Source organism: Excalfactoria chinensis, chromosome 3, assembly GCF_039878825.1.
Source record: "Excalfactoria chinensis isolate bCotChi1 chromosome 3, bCotChi1.hap2, whole genome shotgun sequence".
NCBI classification, from domain to species: domain Eukaryota; kingdom Metazoa; phylum Chordata; class Aves; order Galliformes; family Phasianidae; genus Excalfactoria; species Excalfactoria chinensis.
The window spans coordinates 103,171,271-103,192,634 of NC_092827.1; the positions used below are offsets into that span (position 1 = coordinate 103,171,271).

A 21,364-nucleotide genomic window follows, 5' to 3' on the forward strand; every position below is an offset into this window, starting at 1 on the left:
ACAATATATGTAATTATGGGAGTATTGTTGTTTGAAGCAAAATATATTTTAATATCATGCCACAGGTGTAGTTAGTATCAGAAAATATTGCAGCAGATATGTAGAATTCTACAACTCACATGTGATCGCTACAAAACTGAACATTAAAACTGTCTTACATTAAAAATGTTTTTCTTCTGAATTGATTCAAAATCAAAGTTCAAAGGTATACATTCAAAAAACGATGTACATTATGTCGCAAATTTTTGTTATTTACTCTCTGAAAATGTTTAAAATTGAAAAAGGCAAAAACAAGCAACTTGTGTTAGCAGCATTTGGATATTCAGTTAAAATTAATATCAATAAATAATAAAAAAAAATAGTTTAATGTACACATATATTTACATTGCCAGTTGTTCAGGTAAAAACTTTAGCAATTACTTTCTCACCTGAATTCTTTTAACTTCACATTGTTTTCATATAGAACCATGCAGTTTCCGTATGCAACCCATCATTAAAGCGTTGTGTTTTGTGGGTAATCATTATGCAGAATCTTAGGTGAAGCTCTAATCTCCGGCAAATTTTTATAAATTAAAAAATGAGTGGAAGGAATTTCCTTAAAATGTTCAGAATGTTTCTCATTATAGAGGCAATATGAGAAAAAATGCTTAAAATACCATAAATGTATCAGAAAATAGAGATAGAAGAGAAAATGTTTATGAGCAGGAGTTCTAAGTCCTGTTAAAGTAGCACACCAATATTAAAAAATGTTTTTAGGGTTTCTTCATGATTTATAGAAATCATGTTTGACTGTTCTCTTAAATTATCAGGTATTAATACATTAATGACTGGAATGTGGGTGCATCAGTCTCAGCTATAGCCTGTGAATGAAATAGAGCAGAAAAAAGTATTAGGAGACTGAATATTCTTCGTTGCAAATACATATTGACGTGTATAGAAAAGAATGAACATGCAGAGTTCATGTATTTTATCATTTGCAGATGTTCCAGCGTTTGTGCATTCATGTGATACAGAGACTGAGACCAGTGCATGCACATCTTTATCTTCAGCCTGGGATGGAAGACTGGTAAAATATTAACACCTGAAAACCTCTGTTTATTACTTGCATTACAGAAACTGCTTTATCTTCAATGAATTATTCTAAATGGTCTTGCAAGCATAAAATTGTACGATTTCAGTTGTTTACTATTCTACCCTAGATGCTCTGATTCACTTAAAACTCTATTGTGGTTGTAGTAGCCAATACCGTAGATACAATTTCTAAGTATTTGCTCTGTTAGAGAGATATTTTCAGTGTGATCTTTCTTTTGTTGTCAATAATAATCTGCAACTGTGCATCTTATTCCTTACACATGAGAATCTGATTGTACATTGTATCCAGATGCATGTAGGTATCAGCTTTTTAATTTATAAACCAAATCAGGAAATTAAAGTGCAGTTGTGTGCTGTTCAAAGTAGGAAAAGAAACCAAACAAAAGCAGGTTCTCTTTTGTTCTGCTAATTACTGGCAAAATCATTGCTTTTTTCTGCAGTTATGATTCTTTTTGATGCATAGAGAGAAGAGAGTGCTTTTTCTTTGCTATTTTGGGTTAAGCCTCTGATCCTGATAACTTTTCCCAAGAAAGAATCACAGAGCTTGTAATAACTATGTTGCTGTTATAAAAACTCTATTTCCCTGTCCTGAATTTTACGTCTAAGTACAGAACCCAGTTTTTTTCTGGAGACCTGAGTATCATAGGAGAGATTGAAATACTGTTAAGATTTTCTGAAACCGCTGAGATCAAGATGAATGTATGCTCCATGCATTGTGTGACATGTCTAAATCAGTTTATGTTTTTAGTTCGGATGACATGGATGGTCCTGTGGAAGACATCGGCAGTCGCTCTTGTGTAACACGTTTTGTGAAGACTCTCTTGTCTATTATGGAGCATGGTGTTAAGCCTCACAGTAAACATCTCACAGAATACTTTGCCTTTCTTTATGAATTTGCCAAAATGGGTGAAGAGGAAGTGAGTATAGCCTTGTAGCTTTAGGAATTGTGTGTATATATCTGTGTGTGTTTTTTCAAGTAATTGAACATCTGTGTGTTTCAGAGCCAATTCTTGCTTTCACTGCAAGCTATATCAACGATGGTTCATTTCTACATGGGAACTAAGGGACCTGAGAATGTAAGTTAGACTGTCTTTGATAACAAGTCTTTCTTGTTTCGTACATGAGATCACTGCTGTGTCTCTTGAACCATCTTTCAGATGTTAAAATTGTTTCAATATTACAGTCTTCTTTCAGTGTTCAATGTTACAGAATATTTTAAATAAATACTGAATTGACTATACTGTAAACCACAGTTGTCTGTTTAACACAGACATAAAAATTAAGAAGAATCTATTAAAATTGCCCTCATCACTCTGTTAATAGATGGTGCCGTACTTTTGGTACAGCTTAGACTTGTAAACTTGCATTTTTTTTTTCCTAAATACAGCACCATACGATTCTCTGTAGTGACTGAACCTAGCTTTTGCATTTGTAAATACAAATTTAGCTTGTGAATATTTAAATGTGAAGCATTAGATATTTACCTGATTTGAATCACACTGATTTATTAAGGTGTTTAGAAGGGGAGACCTCATAGTGGCCTTCCAGTACTTAAACAGAGCTTCTGAACAGAAGGGAAATCAATTTTTTACATGAGTGGATAGTGATGGGTATGACAAGGGAGGAAAAGAGATTTGGTTTAGATGCCAGGGGAAAATTTTTTCCACTCAGAAGGTGGAGAGATGCTGGCACAGTCTGCCCATAGAAGTTGTGGATGCTCTGTCTATGGAGGTGTTTAAGGCCAGCTTAGATGGGGTCCTGCGCAGCCTCATCTAGTGCCTGATGTTTAGTTTCTGGCAACTCTGCCTGCAATAGTGGGGTTGGAATTAAATGATCTTTGAGGTCCCTTCCAACCTAAGCCATTCTATGAATGAAAGATGACAGTATATGTAAAAACAAATGCTAGTGGTCTGTAATTAAAGCACTAAATGTGCATATTGAAGGTCCTCTTTTTTTTTTCCTGCAGCCACAGGTTGAAGTACTTTCTGAAGAGGAAGGGGAGGAAGAAGAGGAGGAAGAAGATATACTTTCTTTAGCAGAAGAAAAATACAGGCCTGCTGCTCTTGAGAAGATGATTGCCCTGATTGCTCTCCTAGTTGAACAGTCTCGCTCAGAAAGGCAAGAGCTTCTGAAAACCCAAAACCAAATGTTAATGTTAGTTGGAAATGGGGTTAGAGGTTTTTGTTTTGTTCTTGTTTAAGTTAGTCACTTAAACAAGTCACTTAGCATAAATGAGCCTGCATTATTGGGTCCATGGTATTTTTAACCATTTTAAAATAAATATTTTACATTGTTGACCAAACAAAAGATTCAGACTAAGATCTTAAATCCATTCAATAGCTCTGATTTGCATTTTCTCCTTTGTCTAATAAAAAATATTTTTGTTCAGTTTTATGTCAGTACCCTTATTTTCTTGTATGCCATGATAGAGAAGAATAGAAACTAGCACTCACAGTCATAAATTTATCTTTAACCTAACTTAAGAATCACAGATGTAAAATGATAGAAGTTTTCTTGTATTTTAGGCATTTGACTTTATCACAGAATGACATGGCAGCATTAACAGGAGGAAAGGTAACTGATCTTAATACAAATGTATAAACCTTAAAAAAGTATCAGCATATGTAATTATAACAATATAGTAATATCTGATTATTTGTTTTAGGGTTTTCCTTTTTTGTTTCAACATATTCGTGATGGTATCAACATCAGGCAAACATGCAATCTCATCTTCAGTTTGTGTCGGTACAATAATAGACTTGCAGAACATGTAAGTATCAGAAACTGCAGATGTTTGTTGAAGATGCTATCTAATAAATGCAATGGAATGATTTGTTATTTTAACTGAATAAGCAAAAATCTAAGTGAGTTCTGTTTGTTGTTTTTTTTTTTAAGATTGTGTCCATGCTTTTCACATCAATAGCAAAGTTGACTCCTGAGGTATGTTAACCTACGACCTGTATATTAAATAAGTTTTTTCAACATTCCTCTGTTTTAAATTACTTAAGTAATATTTTATTAAAAGTAGTGCATGGAAGATGATCCATTAAAGATTTTGTGACATAAAATAAAGCCTAATATTAATTTTTCTGTAGCAGAAATCTGGTATGCAATTTCAGATGAAAGTTTTCTTCACTTTATTAAGCACTGTTAAAAGCTAGTTGAGTCTTAGCATGCTTAAAATAATAAGATACTTTTCATGAGAGTAGATACTGGTGATTTCAGAGGGAAACCATAGGCCAGAAATAACAATCAGTGTAAAACCTAAAAAATAAAGTAGTGTTTTGGATATGCTCTTTAGGCTACATGTTACCTGTTAAGCAAATACACTTAAAAATGACAATTCTGAGATAGTGATATCTGTACTGATGTGAAATTCTTGAATTCTTAAATGCTCTACAGTTTGATTTTATTCCTTTTGTTCTGAGTAATGTCTGATTTTAAGTATGTAATGTTATTTCTTTTTAACTATGTATTTCTAGTAGATTGATCCTGTTAATTCGATAATGCTGCCTTCACTAGCTGTAACTGGTGGTTTAAATCTGTATTTGGGTATAGTAGAATTAAGATACAGAAACATATAACCAGGTGATTTAGAGATTAAATAATAAGGGATTAAAAGTAATTAAAATGTTAACTTCAGAAGCTTGTAGAATTTTTTCTTAAGCAATTATCTGGAATGGTTTAAAGTCTCTAGAAATATTAATTGATTGAATGAAATACATAAAAATGGCTATTTTTATTTTTACGCATTACAGGCAGCCAATCCTTTTTTCAAATTGTTGACTATGCTAATGGAATTTGCTGGTGGACCCCCAGGAATGCCACCTTTTGCTTCCTACATTCTGCAGAGGATTTGGGAGGTACAACCTGTTTAAAAAGGAAATTTAAAACAAATTGGGAGCTGAATTGTCTTGCGTACTTTTTTTATGTACGTGAAAGGGTTTTATGTTTTGCTGGCATCCTTCTTTGCATCAGTTCTTGAATTTTTCAAGAGCATTTTTCTTTCAGAGGAACAGCAACAGTTTATTAATGTTAAATTATACTCTAACTTTTTCTGTTTTAATAGCATTCTGGTTATCTGGTATTTCAGGTTAACTTTTAGTTTAAGGAGAAATGAATGCATAATGAGGGTCTGGATTGCTTCTACTGAGCAAGTTCCACTAATTTTTCTGAATTACTCTTTTACAGAGACTGTAAGCTTGTTTGAGGACCATTCTTAGTTGTTCTCTTTTTTGCCCATTATGTGCCAGTTAAGTGAATATTGGGTTGACATTTGTTCTCTATAAAATAGTGATGAATTGTCTGACCCGTAAAATAAATGCTAATTGGAACTTAATAATTGCTGTGGTGTTGGAGCATTCTCACTCACATTTCTAAAGAGAGAAAGAAATGTTTTAACTAAGTGGCATAGGCAAATTGATACAATTAGTAAATCCTGCTAAAGTTAACGTGTTTCTCTTGATTTTTCTGTTCTTCTTTCAGGTCATTGAATACAACCCATCTCAGTGCCTGGATTGGCTGGCTGTGCAAACACCTCGAAATAAACTAGCTCACAGCTGGGTGCTACAAAACATGGAAAACTGGGTTGAACGTTTTCTTTTGGCACATAACTATCCTAGAGTGAGAACTTGTAAGTTAATTTAAATTAAAGAAAATAATTGTGCTGTTGCAGGTTATTATGCATATGGTATTCCTGTGACACGTTAAATATATGATCTTGTATTTTCTTCATGTTTCCAGTTGTTTTATGATTGCTCTATTTTAAAGTATTGCTATGACTGTGCCTTGTCGAGTGGCAGCTATTACAGATTAAAGCTGTATTGTTATTTCATTAATGAAAGAGTACATTGTAGGTTCTTAAGCGATTAATCCATGTGTCCAGGAAAACCCAGTGAAGAAAAACAACTAAGCAAAGTTGTTCTCTGTAGTTTCCATCACATAGTTGTAGGCAGGAATAGTACTTTGCTCTTCTTTCAGCTGTCACAGAGTAGGATAACTTTTTGCTTCTGCCCAACTCTCACATGTACTGCCTCTGTAAGTTCCTCTGCTAGGAATCACACTGCCAGTATTTGTCATATTCAAATGCTGAGCCTCTCCCGTGTCTAACTTCTGTTGTAAAGGAAGATTTGATAGTAATAAGGCACACTAAACTTTAATGCTGTTTCTGTGGTTGAAGGAGATGTGGAATCTTGAAGGTACAGCTTTGCAACAGCTCCAGTCCAGCAGTAGAAAATAGTCATAGAAATCATTTCACTGCATTTCTGTGATGGAGTGCATTGTGTTACATTAGAACCAAGCAGCAGACAGAAATATAGGCTGAGTAGGTCTGAAAGCTAACTCAGCACTCTTTTAAATTGCTTTGTGCTAGTCTTATCTACTATTTTGTTCATCTGTAGTGGAAATATAGTTATACCAGATTCCATAAAATAATATTTGTGAATGGGGCATGCAATGTAATTTAACTGCAGTTTAAGTGGCTGTTAAGTGTTTACATCATTTTTGAAACCGTAACACATCTATTTTTATTTGAAGCTGCAGCCTATCTCTTGGTGTCGCTTATTCCGAGCAATTCCTTCCGTCAGATGTTCCGATCAACCCGCTCTTTGCACATCCCTACACGTGATCTGCCTCTTAGTCCAGATACTACAGTAGTTCTTCATCAAGTCTACAATGTGCTTCTTGGCCTTCTTTCAAGAGCTAAGTTATATGTTGATGCTGCTGTTCATGGCACAACAAAACTCGTGCCCTACTTCAGTTTCATGACATACTGTTTGATCTCAAAAACTGAGAAACTCATGTTTTCTACTTATTTCATGGACTTATGGAACCTTTTCCAGCCTAAACTTTCTGAGCCAGCTATAGCCACCAACCACAATAAACAGGCTTTGTTGTCTTTTTGGTATAACGTCTGTGTTGACTGTCCGGAGAATGTGCGCCTTATTGTACAGAACCCTGTGGTGACAAAAAACATTGCCTTCAATTACATCCTTGCGGACCACGATGATCAGGATGTAGTGCTCTTCAACCGTGGGATGCTGCCTGCCTACTATGGCATCCTGCGTCTCTGCTGTGAGCAGTCCCCTGCGTTCACGAGGCAGTTGGCTTCTCACCAGAACATCCAGTGGGCCTTCAAGAATCTCACACCACATGCCAGTCAGTACCCAGGAGTAAGTAGATCAGTTCCAGAAAGTATTTCATTGTTGTCGTTTCCTCCTTTTCAGAGTGTCTCCTTTAGTAAAGGAGTTGAAAAGACGTACTGAATATATAAAGTGGAAAAATTATTTTATTTTTATTTATTGGAGTGTATTTAGATCTGATTACTGTCGGGGGAGGGGAGGATTGTTTTGCATTTTTTTTTCCCGGCTGTGTTGCAGTTGGAATGCAGATGTTTTTTTCTGGAAGCAGCCACTGATGTTTCCACAAAATTCTGCCCAGCTGTAGGAAACAGGGAAGGATCTTTTCAGTGGTCTTAGGTTGTAACATACTGAGTTGGAGGAATTCCCAGTAAGCTTTCAGTTTCTGGTACAGGGCCAAGATTTGATAGCCTGGCGATGCCTTTTGTAAAGTGTTGGTAGTCTGAGAGTTCTGCTGTCTCTGCAATGTTATATCACATTAAAAACAGATACTTTTTGGTCCATATGTAATTGTGGAAAACCAAGCTTATAAATATTATGAGAGGGAAAGCATGCAGTTTTCTATGACTGCCTTATATAGCATCGCTTTAGGATCATTCAGGGGTGTACAAGGTTAGAGGAAAAATCTGGAGATTTTCTTCCCTGCGTAGGAAGGTATATGGAATCTTCTACATTGAACTTTGGTCAAGTTCAGCTGACTACATGTATACTGTAGCAGTCGTGTAAATAGTCTTACTGTTTTTGCTCTTTGCATCTCCTGTCAGAAGAGACTTTAGTTACTTTGGCATGTTTAGTGTTTTCCACGCACAGGAAAAAGCAGTTTCCCGTACTGTTATTTAGAATATAAACATCGTCAGAGTTTGTGTCTAACCGTGCTGCAAAAGAATGACCTTAAACTGCCCAAGAGAAGACAGGAAGAGTGAGCATTCAGATCAAGGTTTCTCAGATTCTTTAGTCTATGCATATATAGCAGTGAGCTGTGAGGAAGCATCAGAACATGCATTCAATGTTCAGAAAGATTTATCTCAGATGTCTGTGTCATACTGCACATAGTAAAGAGTAAAGACCAAAACCAAACCGTATTGATCATAGATAAGAGATCTGCAGCTTCTGTGTCAGAATTTTAGTTTTTAGGAACTGTAATTTAAGTTTAAAATGTCTGCTGATTTTCTAACAGATTAAAATTTTATCCTACCTACACTTGTTTAAAATATATTATTTAAATGTTATTTTAGATTTTATGTATTTATTAATAGGAATAATAGTTTTACAAAATATAAAGAGGAATTTAAAAATTAGATAAAGAGCATAACATACTGAGAGTGATGTTACTAACTTAACATTTTTGTGTTTCAGGCAGTAGAAGAACTGTTTAACCTGATGCAACTTTTTGTAGCTCAGAGGCCAGACATGAGAGAGGAAGAGATAGAAGACATAAAGCAGTTCAAGAAAACCACCATAAGCTGTTATCTGCGCTGCTTGGATGGACGATCGTGTTGGACTACTTTAATAAGGTACGGTAGTATTGAAGTTGTGGTATAGTTTGAACAAGAATGGTATTTTGTAGAATGTGAAGTACAATAGAAGTTAGCGTTGGTCATTTTATACTTTTTTTAATTCTAAGGTTACTTTTATTCAGAAGTAAACAACCAGATCAAATTACATTGTTTTTCCAAAATCCATTGATTTTGAGTGTAATATATTTTAGAAGGCTTCATCATCTTAAAAATTCAGAAACTAAACAGACACTGTACATAAAAGCTGATACATATAAGATATATAGAAGATAAAGATGCTAAACAAGATATATATTGCTGTGGTTCAAAAAGAATCACCATGACAAAACTTCTAGAGCCCTTGGAGGGAAGCAATCATCTAAATGTGCTAAGTCAGTATTCAAGCTGAAATTCCATTCTCAGCCTACCATAATTTGTCTAGATTGACAAAACAGTGATATCATTTGCTGTTGGTGACATTAGTTACTTTGCGTAAGAAAAGTTATTTAGAAATTGTATTTGTGGGATGGAATTTTAATGTTCAGATTTTCAAATAGTTTTTTTTTCCAGTGTATCTTAGTAGCATACCTGGAACAGCTGCTTGGGGTTGTTTTTCTCCAGTGTAACTGCAGATTGTCTGGGTATGTAGGTCAAGTACTGGGGCTTTAAATGCAACAGCTGATACATTGAACCAGCTGTGTGAAAAGGAAGATAGCCTCTGTTGGAAGATTTACATAGGTCATCTGTCACAGGATGCAATCAAATTTTCCCAAATGCAGTGCTGAGATGAATTACTCAATTACTCATTCTTTGTGCATATTTCTGTCAGAGATGACCATGATAATTCTAAGCATGTATAAGAATTACAAGCTTATGTATAAGAATTTGCAAGAATATTACAAGAATATCTCTATTTGCTTTTTTTTCCTAGTGCCTTCAGAATATTACTGGAGTCTGATGAAGACAGGCTTCTTGTTGTATTTAACAGAGGATTGATTCTGATGACTGAGGTAAGTTTTTTTGTTATCAGTTTTAATAAACAGCTCACTTTCTTACTGATCCAATACATCATTCCTTTCAGCATTCACTTTAAATTGTTTTAGTGGACTAACATTTAAAATACAGATGAAATATGTGTATGAATTACTGACATATATGTAAAACCTTAAGATTTTTAGGCTCATAGGAAGAACAAAAGATTTACTAGACATGCCTGACCTATAATGTAAAAACTTTAATGAGTAAATTTGAGGCAGTAAAGATCTTCATATCAGATAAAAATACTTACTAGATAAGTATGATATGTATCATAATGATAAAAACTGTGGCTTAAGTAGGAAAGATGAGCAAGAAATAGAAAGGCTGATATCTCAGCACTTGCTCTGAAGTTCACAGTGGAGAGCAGATTAGGAGCTGTTGTAGTCTGCTATAGATCCCAAACCAGTAAAGGAAGTGAATGAGGTCTTTTGTGAATTGGGAGTAAAAAGAGAAGTTAGAATATAGAAATAAGAGCTTATACCATTCTTAGATGACAACTGCAATTAATACTTTTGAAGAAGCACTTTTGAAGAGGCACTTTTGAGACAATCCTCTTCAGGTTCCCTATGCCTCTTCTGCTTCTGTTTCCAGGAAGGAGTGGTCAAAGAATACATAATCTAGATTTCTTTAAACTTAAAACATCTGTTTCTGGAGCACACGATGTATTACAGTGTAAATGGATATTTGGTCCGTTATCAGATCAGAGTTGGTTCAAAATAGAGGATTAATAATATAATAAAACCCTGAAATGGGTACAGTTGGATGTCACACCTCCCCCTACCAACAGTTTCATTCTACAAAACTATTTGTACCATCCTGCAATAATGTAGGAGAAGCCTAAAATACACTGCTGAACTGTTAGCAGCTACTTTCTGAAGTGAGTGAGGTATAATAAAAATGAAAGAAATGAAAAAAAAGTTGATTGCTCAGGTGGTTTTTGTGTGGTTTTTGTTTTTTTCCTTTTAAGGTGTGTGAAAGAGCTTGGATTCTATTCAGTGCTTCCATTATTGAGTTTGCTCGTGGACTAGAAAGTGTTTATGAAATACACTGGCAGCACACAATGGGAATGGATGTTAGGTAGTTGTGAGTACAGGAATAAAATTCTGGATGTGTTGGAGAAGCACAGTAAAAATAAGATGAAATTTATTCTTGGCAAACTGCTATCATTAGGGATAAAACAGCTCCCCAGTGAGAAAGGATGAGAGAGCTGGGGCTGTTTAGACTGGAAAAGAAAAGGCACTGGGAAGACTTGATAACAGCCCTTCAGTATCTAAAGGTGGGCTGTAAGAAAGAAGGGATCAGACTTTTTTGGCAGGGTCTTAGTGGTAGGACAAGGGGAAATGGTTTCAATCTGAAAGAGGGGCGATTTAGATTGGATAGAAGGAAGAAGTTTTTAAAATAAGGGTGGTGAGGTACTGCAACAGGTTGCCCAGAGATGGTGGAAGCCCTGTCCCTGCATACATTCCAGGTCATCCATCAGGCTGGATGGGGCTCTGAGCATGTGATTGACCTGTAAACATCCCTTTTCATTCCAGGAGAGTTGGACTAGGTGACCTTTTAGGGTCCTGGAACAATTCTATGATTCTGTGATAATAAACTGGTATAAATGCATGGTAGAAAACAACTGGGTAGGAGGTAGTTTAAGCTGTACAGTAAATGAGATTGCTACAGAAGAGGTCAGCCAGCACAAGTTGAAGTCTTCAGGTGTTCTTCAAGCAAACGTTTTTAATAAAGGATATGAAGACATTCAGTCTGCCTTAAGGCATGCGGGTAGATTAGGGGATGCTTTGAGATTGGTTCTTCTTAGCCTTTTGATGTCACTAGTTTGTGTTTTCTCAATCTCACAATAGAAGAGGCTGGAATTACAAAATCAGAAAAGGCACAAACGAAGACACTGCAGTACTGTTTGAGAATTCATTTTTCCCAAGCTTGCTAGAAATACAATTGTTTTAACTAGCTATAGTTAGTTACCTTGGGATGTGTTCCTTTCTGTCTTGTAAACATTTACATTCCTTGGGATAAAATGTTAAGAACTGAGTTATAACTTGATTTGTTTATGAAACTCATAAGTAGACTGAGGTACTCGTCTACAAGAAGAACTTACCTTGATTAACTTTGATTCCTACAGACATTTGATATTAACTTGATAAAGAATGTGTAATACAAGCTACAATTTGTCCCTTGTAAGACATTGCTAGAAATGAGATAAAACTTTTGAGTTGATTTATGACTTGAGAGTCCCAGGCCCTATTTCTTCCCTTGTTCACTGAAAATGTTTTGCATCGTGAAAATTACTGCATCAAACGTTTATTGCGTCCAGAAAAGTTTTCCATTCTAGCAGGGTTTGCTGTGTATCTTTTCATCATAATACAAAAATGCCATGTCAGTTTTTTTGCATCATGGGGAATGAGATTGTTTCTTTCTTCGAAATACCCCAACAAATAATATTTCTTACATCTTGTGCTAGAATTGTTGCACTGCTAGGAAATTAGATTTCCTTTCCAGTATTTCTATAAAATGCCCAGAAGATATTTTTGTTAGAAAAAATGTAAGTAATTCATCTAACATATGTACAGTTGTTTAGCATTAAGTCTTTAAGCAGCGCTTGGAAAAATGACTAGGATCTGTATCAGTCTTGTAGGTTGTTTTCTGTTTGTTGCCAAAAATGTGTATACCCATACCTTTATGTATTTCTAATATCACTTGGTATGCTGGCAAAAAGATAACGCTTAGAGATACATAAAACTATTGTACCTCAAGTTAGGTTTTGCTTATTGTGTTTTAGATAGATTTTGTTTTTGAAAACTTTGTCATTATTTTGTCTCAAAGATGATTGGCAGTCTGCATAACTCTCACTAATATAAAGCTTTTGTGGTTGAAATAAGATTCTGAATGTCTATAAATGGGTGTCTGTAAGAGTTGCTGTGGGTGTCACAAAACTGCTCTCTTCTTGAGCAGGGCTAAGGGGTATAGAGGTTGTTGTTATGGTAAATGTTACAAGTTCAGTGTCACTCTGGCATGTATATGTGAAACAGTGGATATGACTCTGGTTTTTGGGTTTGGTGAGAAAAACACAGTTCCAGCCTTACAACCAAGAACAAGTTTTAGTTTGACCTCCATACATTACATATAGTTTGTTCTTACAAAAACTTTATGTCCTGGTGAAGAATCATTTTTAATTGTCGTAAAAGATACCAAATCATTTTCCCTTTCTCTCCCTCCGTCACATTCTCTCTCTCCTCCCTCTAACTTCTAATCTAAAAAGATTCTTCAGATAGCTTTTCAAAGTACACATGCTAATTGTGTAAACAATTTTAGTCTTGTTTTAAACATTGTGTTTCTAGTAACTTTTGATTACATCTGACATTGATACTTTGATACTTTTCTTGTACATGAAATAAATGTAGAAGTGTTGTTTGCAGGATAGAAATAGAAATGATAATGATGTGTTGTTTGGCAACAGGAAGTTGTGTATTTTTTTCTTTTAGTCATTTAACACATTACACATGATGTACCATGAGGCTACAGCTTGCCACGTGACTGGAGACCTGGTAGAACTTCTGTCCATATTCCTTTCAGTTCTTAAATCGACACGTCCGTATCTTCAAAGAAAAGGTTTGGTTGCAGCTCTTCAAAGGTTTATTGTTTTTGTCTACTAATTAATTTTTGTGACCCAAAACCTCGTATTCTGTCTTGCTTAGTATTTCTGTTTAAATTTAAACTTTCCATAGATGTGATTACTAAGTTGTTACTTACTAGATTACTTTTTACATAATCTGAAACTAGACTTAGTTTGAGATTTATTAGATTTCTAGAATGAGAAAAAATAATGTTAGAAGAAAAAATACAAATTCCATACTTCATTTGTAGATCTCTCGTGAAATTAAATAAGCAGATTTCTGTGTTTTTTGCATCCACAGATGTGAAGCAGGCTCTCATTCAGTGGCAGGAGAGAATTGAATTTGCCCATAAGCTTTTAACTTTGCTAAATTCCTACAGTCCTCCAGAACTTAGAAATGCTTGTATTGGTAAGTCATAACATCATGCGTGCAGCTAGGAAGGACCTGTTGCTATGTTGATACCTGATTTGAAATTTAAATTATATTTTTGCAAGTGCAGATGCTATTAGATACTCTTTAGACCTGAATTCTTGATATTATCGTTGACAACATATCATTGTTGCCATTATTCCAATAATAAATAATTCTGTTTTCATTCATAGTATCATAGTATCATAGTATTGTGCGAGTTGGAAGGGACCTTAGAGATCATCGAGTCCAACTCCCGGGATTCGAGCCCTCTGTGTAGCAGAGCGGCACTTCTACTCCCTGCTCCACAGGGGGGATTCGAGCCCGGGCCCCCTGGTGTTGCAAACGGGAATTTTACCGCTGCGCCACTGGGGCACACAGTTAATATTCATACATTGCCAGGTGTGCAGACTGTGCACAAAAAGTCATCATTCATCTTGAGAGGCAAATTTGCAACCTGACTTATTAAAATTCAGATGCATGGTTAAGGAATAACTCACTAATTCAAGTCAAGCCAGCTTAGAATCAAATCCCAAATCTTTCATTAAAAATCTAATACTAACTAAAGATTCGCTCAGAAGGGCACGTGCTGATCAAGTTCATGCGTTACAACTTTAGCATCTACTTTTATGATCCATTTGCTGTAAAGTATAATAATTTAAATAAAGAACTTGTAGGAGTTAATAGGTGAGCTTTCTAAAATTGTATGCTTAGGCATTACATGTACTGTGTCTGGTTTGTGCTACAAAGCCTATTCCAGAAACTTCTTTGGAAACAGATTTTCAAAATAAATTTTAATGGATGCAGTCTGCACTTTTTGGCATGCTAGTGATGGTCTAAAACTTTACCCACATAAACTTTATTTGTGTGATCTGCATGCATTTTCCCATTATTTTGAGTGCCTTTCTAATTGTCCTTCTGATGCTGCTGGTTACGTTTTCCAGGTATCAAACCTGATATGTTAAAGAAGAAGGAAAGAGGGTAATTTTATTGAGCTTCTACTTCCTGCAATCTAGCACCCCTCTCATTGGTTGTAGATTCACTGTTGAGCAGGTTTTTCTACAGTTGGCAAAAGTGAAGGGAGTCCTGACTAATTCAGGTCCATTCACTTTGCGTGTTGTTCACAGTAAAGCTACCTCCACAGTGCACACTAGCAAAAGAGAGATGAAAGAGTGAAAATGCATGAGCCATAAGTTAAACTGTTTTCTGATAAGAAATAACAATGTATAATAGAAAAAACCTTTTTTGTTTGTAGATGTCCTCAAGGAGCTTGTACTTTTAAGTCCTCATGATTTCCTACATACTCTGGTTCCATTTCTACAGCACAATCATTGTACATACCACCACAGTAATATCCCAAGTACGTATTTCAGTGATTGTCTTTTGAAGTTCTGTTATTACTCTGTCCTGTTCCTTATTGATGTTAGATATTGATGTTTTCGTATCTGTTTTATCCTACCTTGTACTACAGTGTCTCTTGGACCTTATTTTCCATGTCGTGAAAACTTGAAATTAATAGGGGGAAAAAGCAATATTCGTCCTCCACGTCCTGAGCTCAATATGTGCCTCTTACCTACTATGGTAGAAGCCAGCAAGGTATGTAAGCATAGTCTTTAACGATAGCTATTTTTCAGTTGTTTTTCCTTTTTATAACAAATATCATAAGAATTCATTAGCATATTATTCTCATTTCCTTTGTAAACAAAGCATAATTCTTCTTCAAGATGTGTTGTCCTCATATACTCCATTCTAGATGTGCACTCCAGAAACACCATTTTCCTGCCTTTGATACACAGCTTCATTATTCCAAATGTGATAAGAGTTGAAACCTTGTATTCAAGGTAAAAACTACCAAACAAAAAACTACAAAAGAAGAAAAAGAGAAAAAGCCCACATTTGATAGTTTGTAGCATTTATAAAGAAAATTCAGGAACAGCCCAGGGATTGGTCCAAATGGGTTTGGGTTTGAAACTTTGTTAAGATTTATTAGCAGTTAAGTAGATCCTCCACATTTCATTAAGAGTCCATTCCAAGAGGACTGAAGCACAATCTACTAATTGTTCGAATGAAATACCAGTACTTGACATACACAGGACAGTTTTATAGTACTTTGAATCTCTTCCTTTCTACTTTTCCTTCTGTGGGCGTCCTTATGGGATGCCAGCTCTGGTGGGGTGACATCATAGTCACTTGCCATGTCCCAGTGTTAAGTTCAACAGTGGTGGGATTCAGCTTGCCAAACTTTGACTATCTTAAGATTGTTGTTGTGTCCTTCCTGCGGCTACTGGAGAAGAATTGTACCATCAGGAGATTGATCCTCAGGCACCTGAGCCCGGGCAGCTGAGAATACTCAAATGAGTAGATGTTAGATAGCTAAAGTCAGCTAAGATGAATCCCACCCTTAGATGAATATGTATGGACAACCATTTGAAGAAGGAAAGCTGGTTACTCGCTGTAAGGTAACCGTAGTTCTTCAAGATGCTTTGTCCACACAGATTGTGAACTTCCTTCTGTGCTAATGCAGAGCCCTAGGGGAATTCTTACCGGTGAAGGATTGAGTGGTGGTTGAAGCCGCCATACCCCTTATGCCCTCAGGTACAGTGGTCGCAAGGACACACTGAGTGCAGGCACTGCCCCAGTGGACACTGCTATTCAGAAAGAATCCAGTCTCCTGCACATGGGGTGTGTGTGCACGTAGATGGGAATCTGTGTGGGCAACACATTTCGAAGAAGCACGGTTACTGTAGGGTAAGTAACCCTTCTTTTTTAAAGCTTTCAAAATGATGCTTTGTGTATTTGTGCACCGTCAAATTTACCGTATGTGTTTCAAAAAATGCATAGAACAGGAAATTACCAGTGTTTTTCCATCTCATATCCAGCAGCAGAGGACACAACAGAAAATAACGTAAATATTTGAAATGAAAAGTCAGATGACACAGTATTTTACAAGTTATACTGAATTCATATACCATAAGAACCAGAAGATTTGTGACACTCTAGAACCCCATCACAATTACATTTACCTGTTGTTGTGGTTTTTTTTTGTTGCGTGCTATTTTTAATTTGTTCATTTTGTAGAAAATTGCATTTTGTTTGCTTGAATGTTTGAGATTTCCTTTTGACTATCTGGTCTACAGGAGCCCATTTTGAGTGCATACATTCAAAATATATTAAGTACTGGCATACAAAGCCCTTGGTATGTTTACCATTTGATTTAGGGTAGTCCTGAAAATACTGCTTTTGAGAGCTCGTGAAACTTTGTCTTGAGAAAATTTTGACTTCTGCATGTAGTAACTGACGAATTATGATTTACAAAGTATATGTTTAGGTATCTGGATGTGATTTGAAATTACTGTATTCTCATTTCTCTTCAGGATAAGCTATTCATGCAGCTTTGTATCTTCTCAGTCCACTTATTCAGAATCCTAGATTTTTACTGGCAGGGAACGTTATGCACCATCCCTGTACCATTCTCGACATTGTTCTTAACAAGGACTCAATGTTGAGATTCATCTGGATGATGTTAGAGTTGGAAATCCCCATACTGTACTCCTATAGTATTTGATGACATATTTTAGAGCGAGAAGTGCAGGGAAATTAGGCTAGGTGCTTGGGAAATCTGGTAGTGGTCCAGCTGTTTACATAGTTTAAATGAAGTTCTCTTAAATCTCCAGGGTAAAGATGATGTTTATGATCGTATGCTGCTAGACTACTTCTTTTCTTATCATCAGTTCATCCATCTACTATGCCGAGTTGCAATCAGCTGTGAAAAGTTTACTGAAACATTAGTTAAAATGAGTAAGTATGAAAGTTAAACAGCTTATTGTGATAATTGTGAGCACTTCTCCAGCAAGTTTTATATTCAGTATTCTTAAGAAGTAGCTGCGCTTGTGGAACCTACTGCATTAATTACTGTGGAAATTAGTTTCCTGTAACCTACCAAATGGTATAATGCAGTACATTCTTAGCCACGTGTCTGTCATGCTTCAGGCCTCTGCAGAAGGGACATTTGGCAGTGAGTGGGAATTCATTCTACTTGTAAATTTGGTTTCATGCAGACTCCCTTAATCTAGTTCTTCTGCCAGTTTAAATGGCTTTGTGTCAGCTCCCAAATCCTTATCACCTCTGTCAGACAGTGTAATTTCTGCCAATTATTGTTTGTCTGCTCAGGAGCATATGAGATTATCCATACTGTCACTGATAGCATTTGTTCTGTAGTGAAACATAGGTTTGTTTATCTTACTCCTTTTGGGAGCCCATCATGACAGCCAACCCAAATTTATGACTACCCACTCATGTCATTTGTACCTGAAAACATAGATATTGTTTAAGCATCACAATTAAGTATTACCAGTATTAGGGATTTTTTCCTATCATGGTGTAAACCTAGTCTTTAATATGTGTAAGCAAAGGTGTTGCTGACTTTATCCATCTGAATTGCTCCAAGCATTCTGCCTGTGTCACTGCAGAAGAGCATCCTGCCATGAGTTGCCCATTAAATGCACATCATGGTGGGTTTTTAGTTATTTTTTTCCTACCAATTGACCCCAAGACAGGCTCCATTTTCCAGTGTGGTAGGTGCAGATGCAGAAACATTGCAGTCACAGAAACACAGTTATGGTATAGATAAACATTTTAGGACCCATCTCTTCAGTTCATTTATTAAAATTAGGTATCAAGCCAGATTTCCTTCTGTAGTCACTCAAAAGAAGTAGGTTCCATCCAAGAAAAGGTACTCTACTGATTCTTGGACACCTTAAGCAGCATGAGCAACTTTCCAAAAGATGCCTGCTTGTTTTCTCTCTGTTGAGACCATGTAGCTCGCTACGATTAAATGCCAAACTTTTAGATAAAAGAATACAAAATTAATTTTCCTCCAAACAAGAATGGTAGTAGAATGTTCTTTTGATCCCCAATTCACCCAACTGCTCATTCTTTGTCATACTGCTCTGATTGTAACCCTTGCATTATTGTTTACTATAGGTTGTGTTAGTTACATACGGAAATACTGGAAATACGTATCTTTGCTATTGGTGATTGGGAAATAATGAGACTTACACTTAAAAACTCAGGTGCTATTTTTGAGGAAATTAAAATGTTGTTCGTGACTAGCTAAAAACGTAAGAAGACTTGAAAGTAATGAATATAATAAGTAACATGAAAATAATGAAAAATCTGGTTACAAATGCAAAACTAAAGCCAGCTCTGTTAGTGTTTTTTACATTTTCCTGAAGTACTAAAGGAATACATATATTTATTAAAAGTACTGTAAAACCTTCACAGGCCAGAGGGACTTTCTAATTATATATTAAACAAAAAACTCAGAATGTAGTCATATCAACTGTTATGGCACTTTGTTACTGTTCATATGAGTATCTCCAAGGAAGATGAACTTGACATTATTTGCAAAGTAACTATTAATTTCTCAAAATTTCAGGTGTTCTTGTTGCATATGAAGGTTTACCACTTCATCTGGCATTATTCCCTAAACTTTGGACTGAGCTTTGTCAGACTCAGGTAAGAGTCAGTGTATTGGAGATCTAACATGGTGAAAATAAAAGCAAAGTACAACTGTGAAACAAGTTTTAACCTGTAAATCTTAACCAGTGGGTATTGTTTTGTTGTTCAAAAAACTGAATATCTATTCTGTTTTGAATGAAAAATACCCCTACTTGTGTTACCTGACATCTGATAAAGCTTAATGAATAGAGTATAAAAATGTAGCCAATTGTTGTATGTCCTAGATCCTGAAAAACACATGCAACATATATGTAACATATAGTAGTGCAGTATTACATTATACTACTATAATGTAATCTGTGCAGTGTAGAGACATTGTTTTAGCCTGCCTCTGTGAACAGCCAGCTTTTCATATAGTATAAACACAAGTATGATTAAGTGAAAATGATCTCTAAGTCTGAGGTCTTCCTTCTGTAATAGAACATAATGTGATTCTGTGATAACATGCCCACTTTGCTCCATTGCAAGAGGACACTGTAGCTGGCTCAGGTTAGGAGACACTGGCCCTTCAAATACATCCTTGTGATAAACCTGCATTCCTTCAGAATAAACTTCATAAAGGGAAAATGTGAAATAATTGACAGCACTTCATTTGTACAACGTACTGATAGCTGATTGACCTCAAATACTTCTATCACTAAGATCCCTCCAGTATGAATTAAAAACAGCTGTGGGCCTGGTTGTATTTCTCCACCTTAAACTACTGAAGATTGTGCTACAGCAGTGATGTACTTTCAGTGATGACTTTGCAGTGTGCTTTCTTCTTTACCAGTCTGCAATGTCAAAGAACAGCGTGAAGCTCCTCTGTGAAGATCCGGTTTTTGCAGAATATATAAAATGTATTCTAATGGACGAAAGAACCTTTCTTAACAACAACATTGTATATACCTTTTTGACACATTTTCTTCTGAAGGTGAGTGATCTTTTAGTGGAAGTTTCAAGAATTTTAGTCTGGTGTCATATGATACTGTTTCCACAATTCCATTTTTTGTGTTTTAAAAATCTCTTTTGTTTTTTTACAGGTTCAGGGCCAGGTGTTTTCTGAAGCGAACTGTGCAAACTTAATCAATACTCTAATTACAAATCTAATAAATCAGTATCAAAGCCTAGAATCTGATTTCAGTAGCCAGAGAGTTGAAATCTCCAAAGCAAGTTCTGCTTTAAATGGGGTGAGTCTTTCCTAAGCTGTTCAATTATCAGCATCATTTAGAAGGCAGCTTACTATCTGTGGAAGCTCTTCAACACTGTTGGTCAGCTTCTAAAGAGATAGGCATTGCTAGTTCAGTTGTCTGTCTGGAAGGGTTAATTTCTATTAATGGGATATGGAGCAGCAGTCTGAACTGTCCAGAATTCTCCTATTTGCTTGCATGCATTGTCTCAGTCTGCACAGAAAGCATGCTTGAGTCTCCAAGCAGATGGTGGGGACCTTAAGTCTTGAAGGGTGGGCTAATAGCAGGAAAAAGAGCAACATGAAGTGCAAGAATCGTTGGTATCTTCTAACCCAGCAGCAGATTTCATCTTACCATGGGCAGCACAGGACAAAAACAGGTTAAGGTCATTGTATCAGTAGGGACTGGGAAATTTTTGTAGCATATCTACAATTTGATCTTTTGGATGTTCAGAACATCTTGAAGCATCAGTTTACTGTGCAGTCTCTGTATAGCTTTAATCAAAAAAGAGTTTGAAATAAGGCTGATTAAGGTTGTTCATTTTTTTTAGGACCTCCGAGCACTTGCCTTGCTGCTTTCAGTGCATACTCCTAAACAGCTCAATTCAGCCCTGATCCCAACTTTACAAGAACTTTTAAACAAGTGTAGAGCGTGTCAGCAGCAGAGGAATTCATTACAAGAACAAGAAGCCAAAGAAAGAAAAATTAAAGGTTTGTCTTCCATAATGGTTTCAGTCAAACCGTGCTGTGATTTTACAAACTTTTACAAAATAAACGTAACATGTGGCTTTCTTACCACAGAAATGAAGCCATTTCTTGGCTCCGGTCCTTCCACAAGAAATACTGTATTATTATGAGGCTAAGACAGTTATAGAATTGTTGCGA

At 35.9% G+C, this 21,364-nt stretch overlaps 1 protein-coding gene across 4 annotated transcripts in view; it reads left to right on the plus strand.

Moving 5' to 3' along the window:
- Positions 1-21,364, plus strand: part of USP34 (ubiquitin specific peptidase 34) — a 130,517-nt gene that overhangs the window by 107,642 nt on the left and 1,511 nt on the right. For 3 of the 4 annotated variants that reach the window (XM_072331279.1, XM_072331277.1, XM_072331278.1), the window contains 22 exons: positions 981-1,066; positions 1,841-2,009; positions 2,094-2,168; positions 3,059-3,210; positions 3,618-3,666; positions 3,758-3,862; positions 3,988-4,032; positions 4,851-4,955; positions 5,578-5,725; positions 6,628-7,262; positions 8,586-8,743; positions 9,657-9,735; positions 13,252-13,378; positions 13,684-13,791; positions 15,047-15,151; positions 15,263-15,387; positions 16,387-16,539; positions 17,466-17,589; positions 19,229-19,308; positions 20,084-20,224; positions 20,334-20,480; positions 21,031-21,190. In XM_072331279.1, the coding sequence (XP_072187380.1) occupies positions 981-1,066; positions 1,841-2,009; positions 2,094-2,168; positions 3,059-3,210; positions 3,618-3,666; positions 3,758-3,862; positions 3,988-4,032; positions 4,851-4,955; positions 5,578-5,725; positions 6,628-7,262; positions 8,586-8,743; positions 9,657-9,735; positions 13,252-13,378; positions 13,684-13,791; positions 15,047-15,151; positions 15,263-15,387; positions 16,387-16,539; positions 17,466-17,589; positions 19,229-19,308; positions 20,084-20,224; positions 20,334-20,480; positions 21,031-21,190 (3,076 nt within the window). The remainder of the gene's footprint in view (positions 1-980; positions 1,067-1,840; positions 2,010-2,093; positions 2,169-3,058; positions 3,211-3,617; positions 3,667-3,757; positions 3,863-3,987; positions 4,033-4,850; positions 4,956-5,577; positions 5,726-6,627; positions 7,263-8,585; positions 8,744-9,656; positions 9,736-13,251; positions 13,379-13,683; positions 13,792-15,046; positions 15,152-15,262; positions 15,388-16,386; positions 16,540-17,465; positions 17,590-19,228; positions 19,309-20,083; positions 20,225-20,333; positions 20,481-21,030; positions 21,191-21,364) is intronic. The other variant, XM_072331280.1, reaches the window with a different exon arrangement.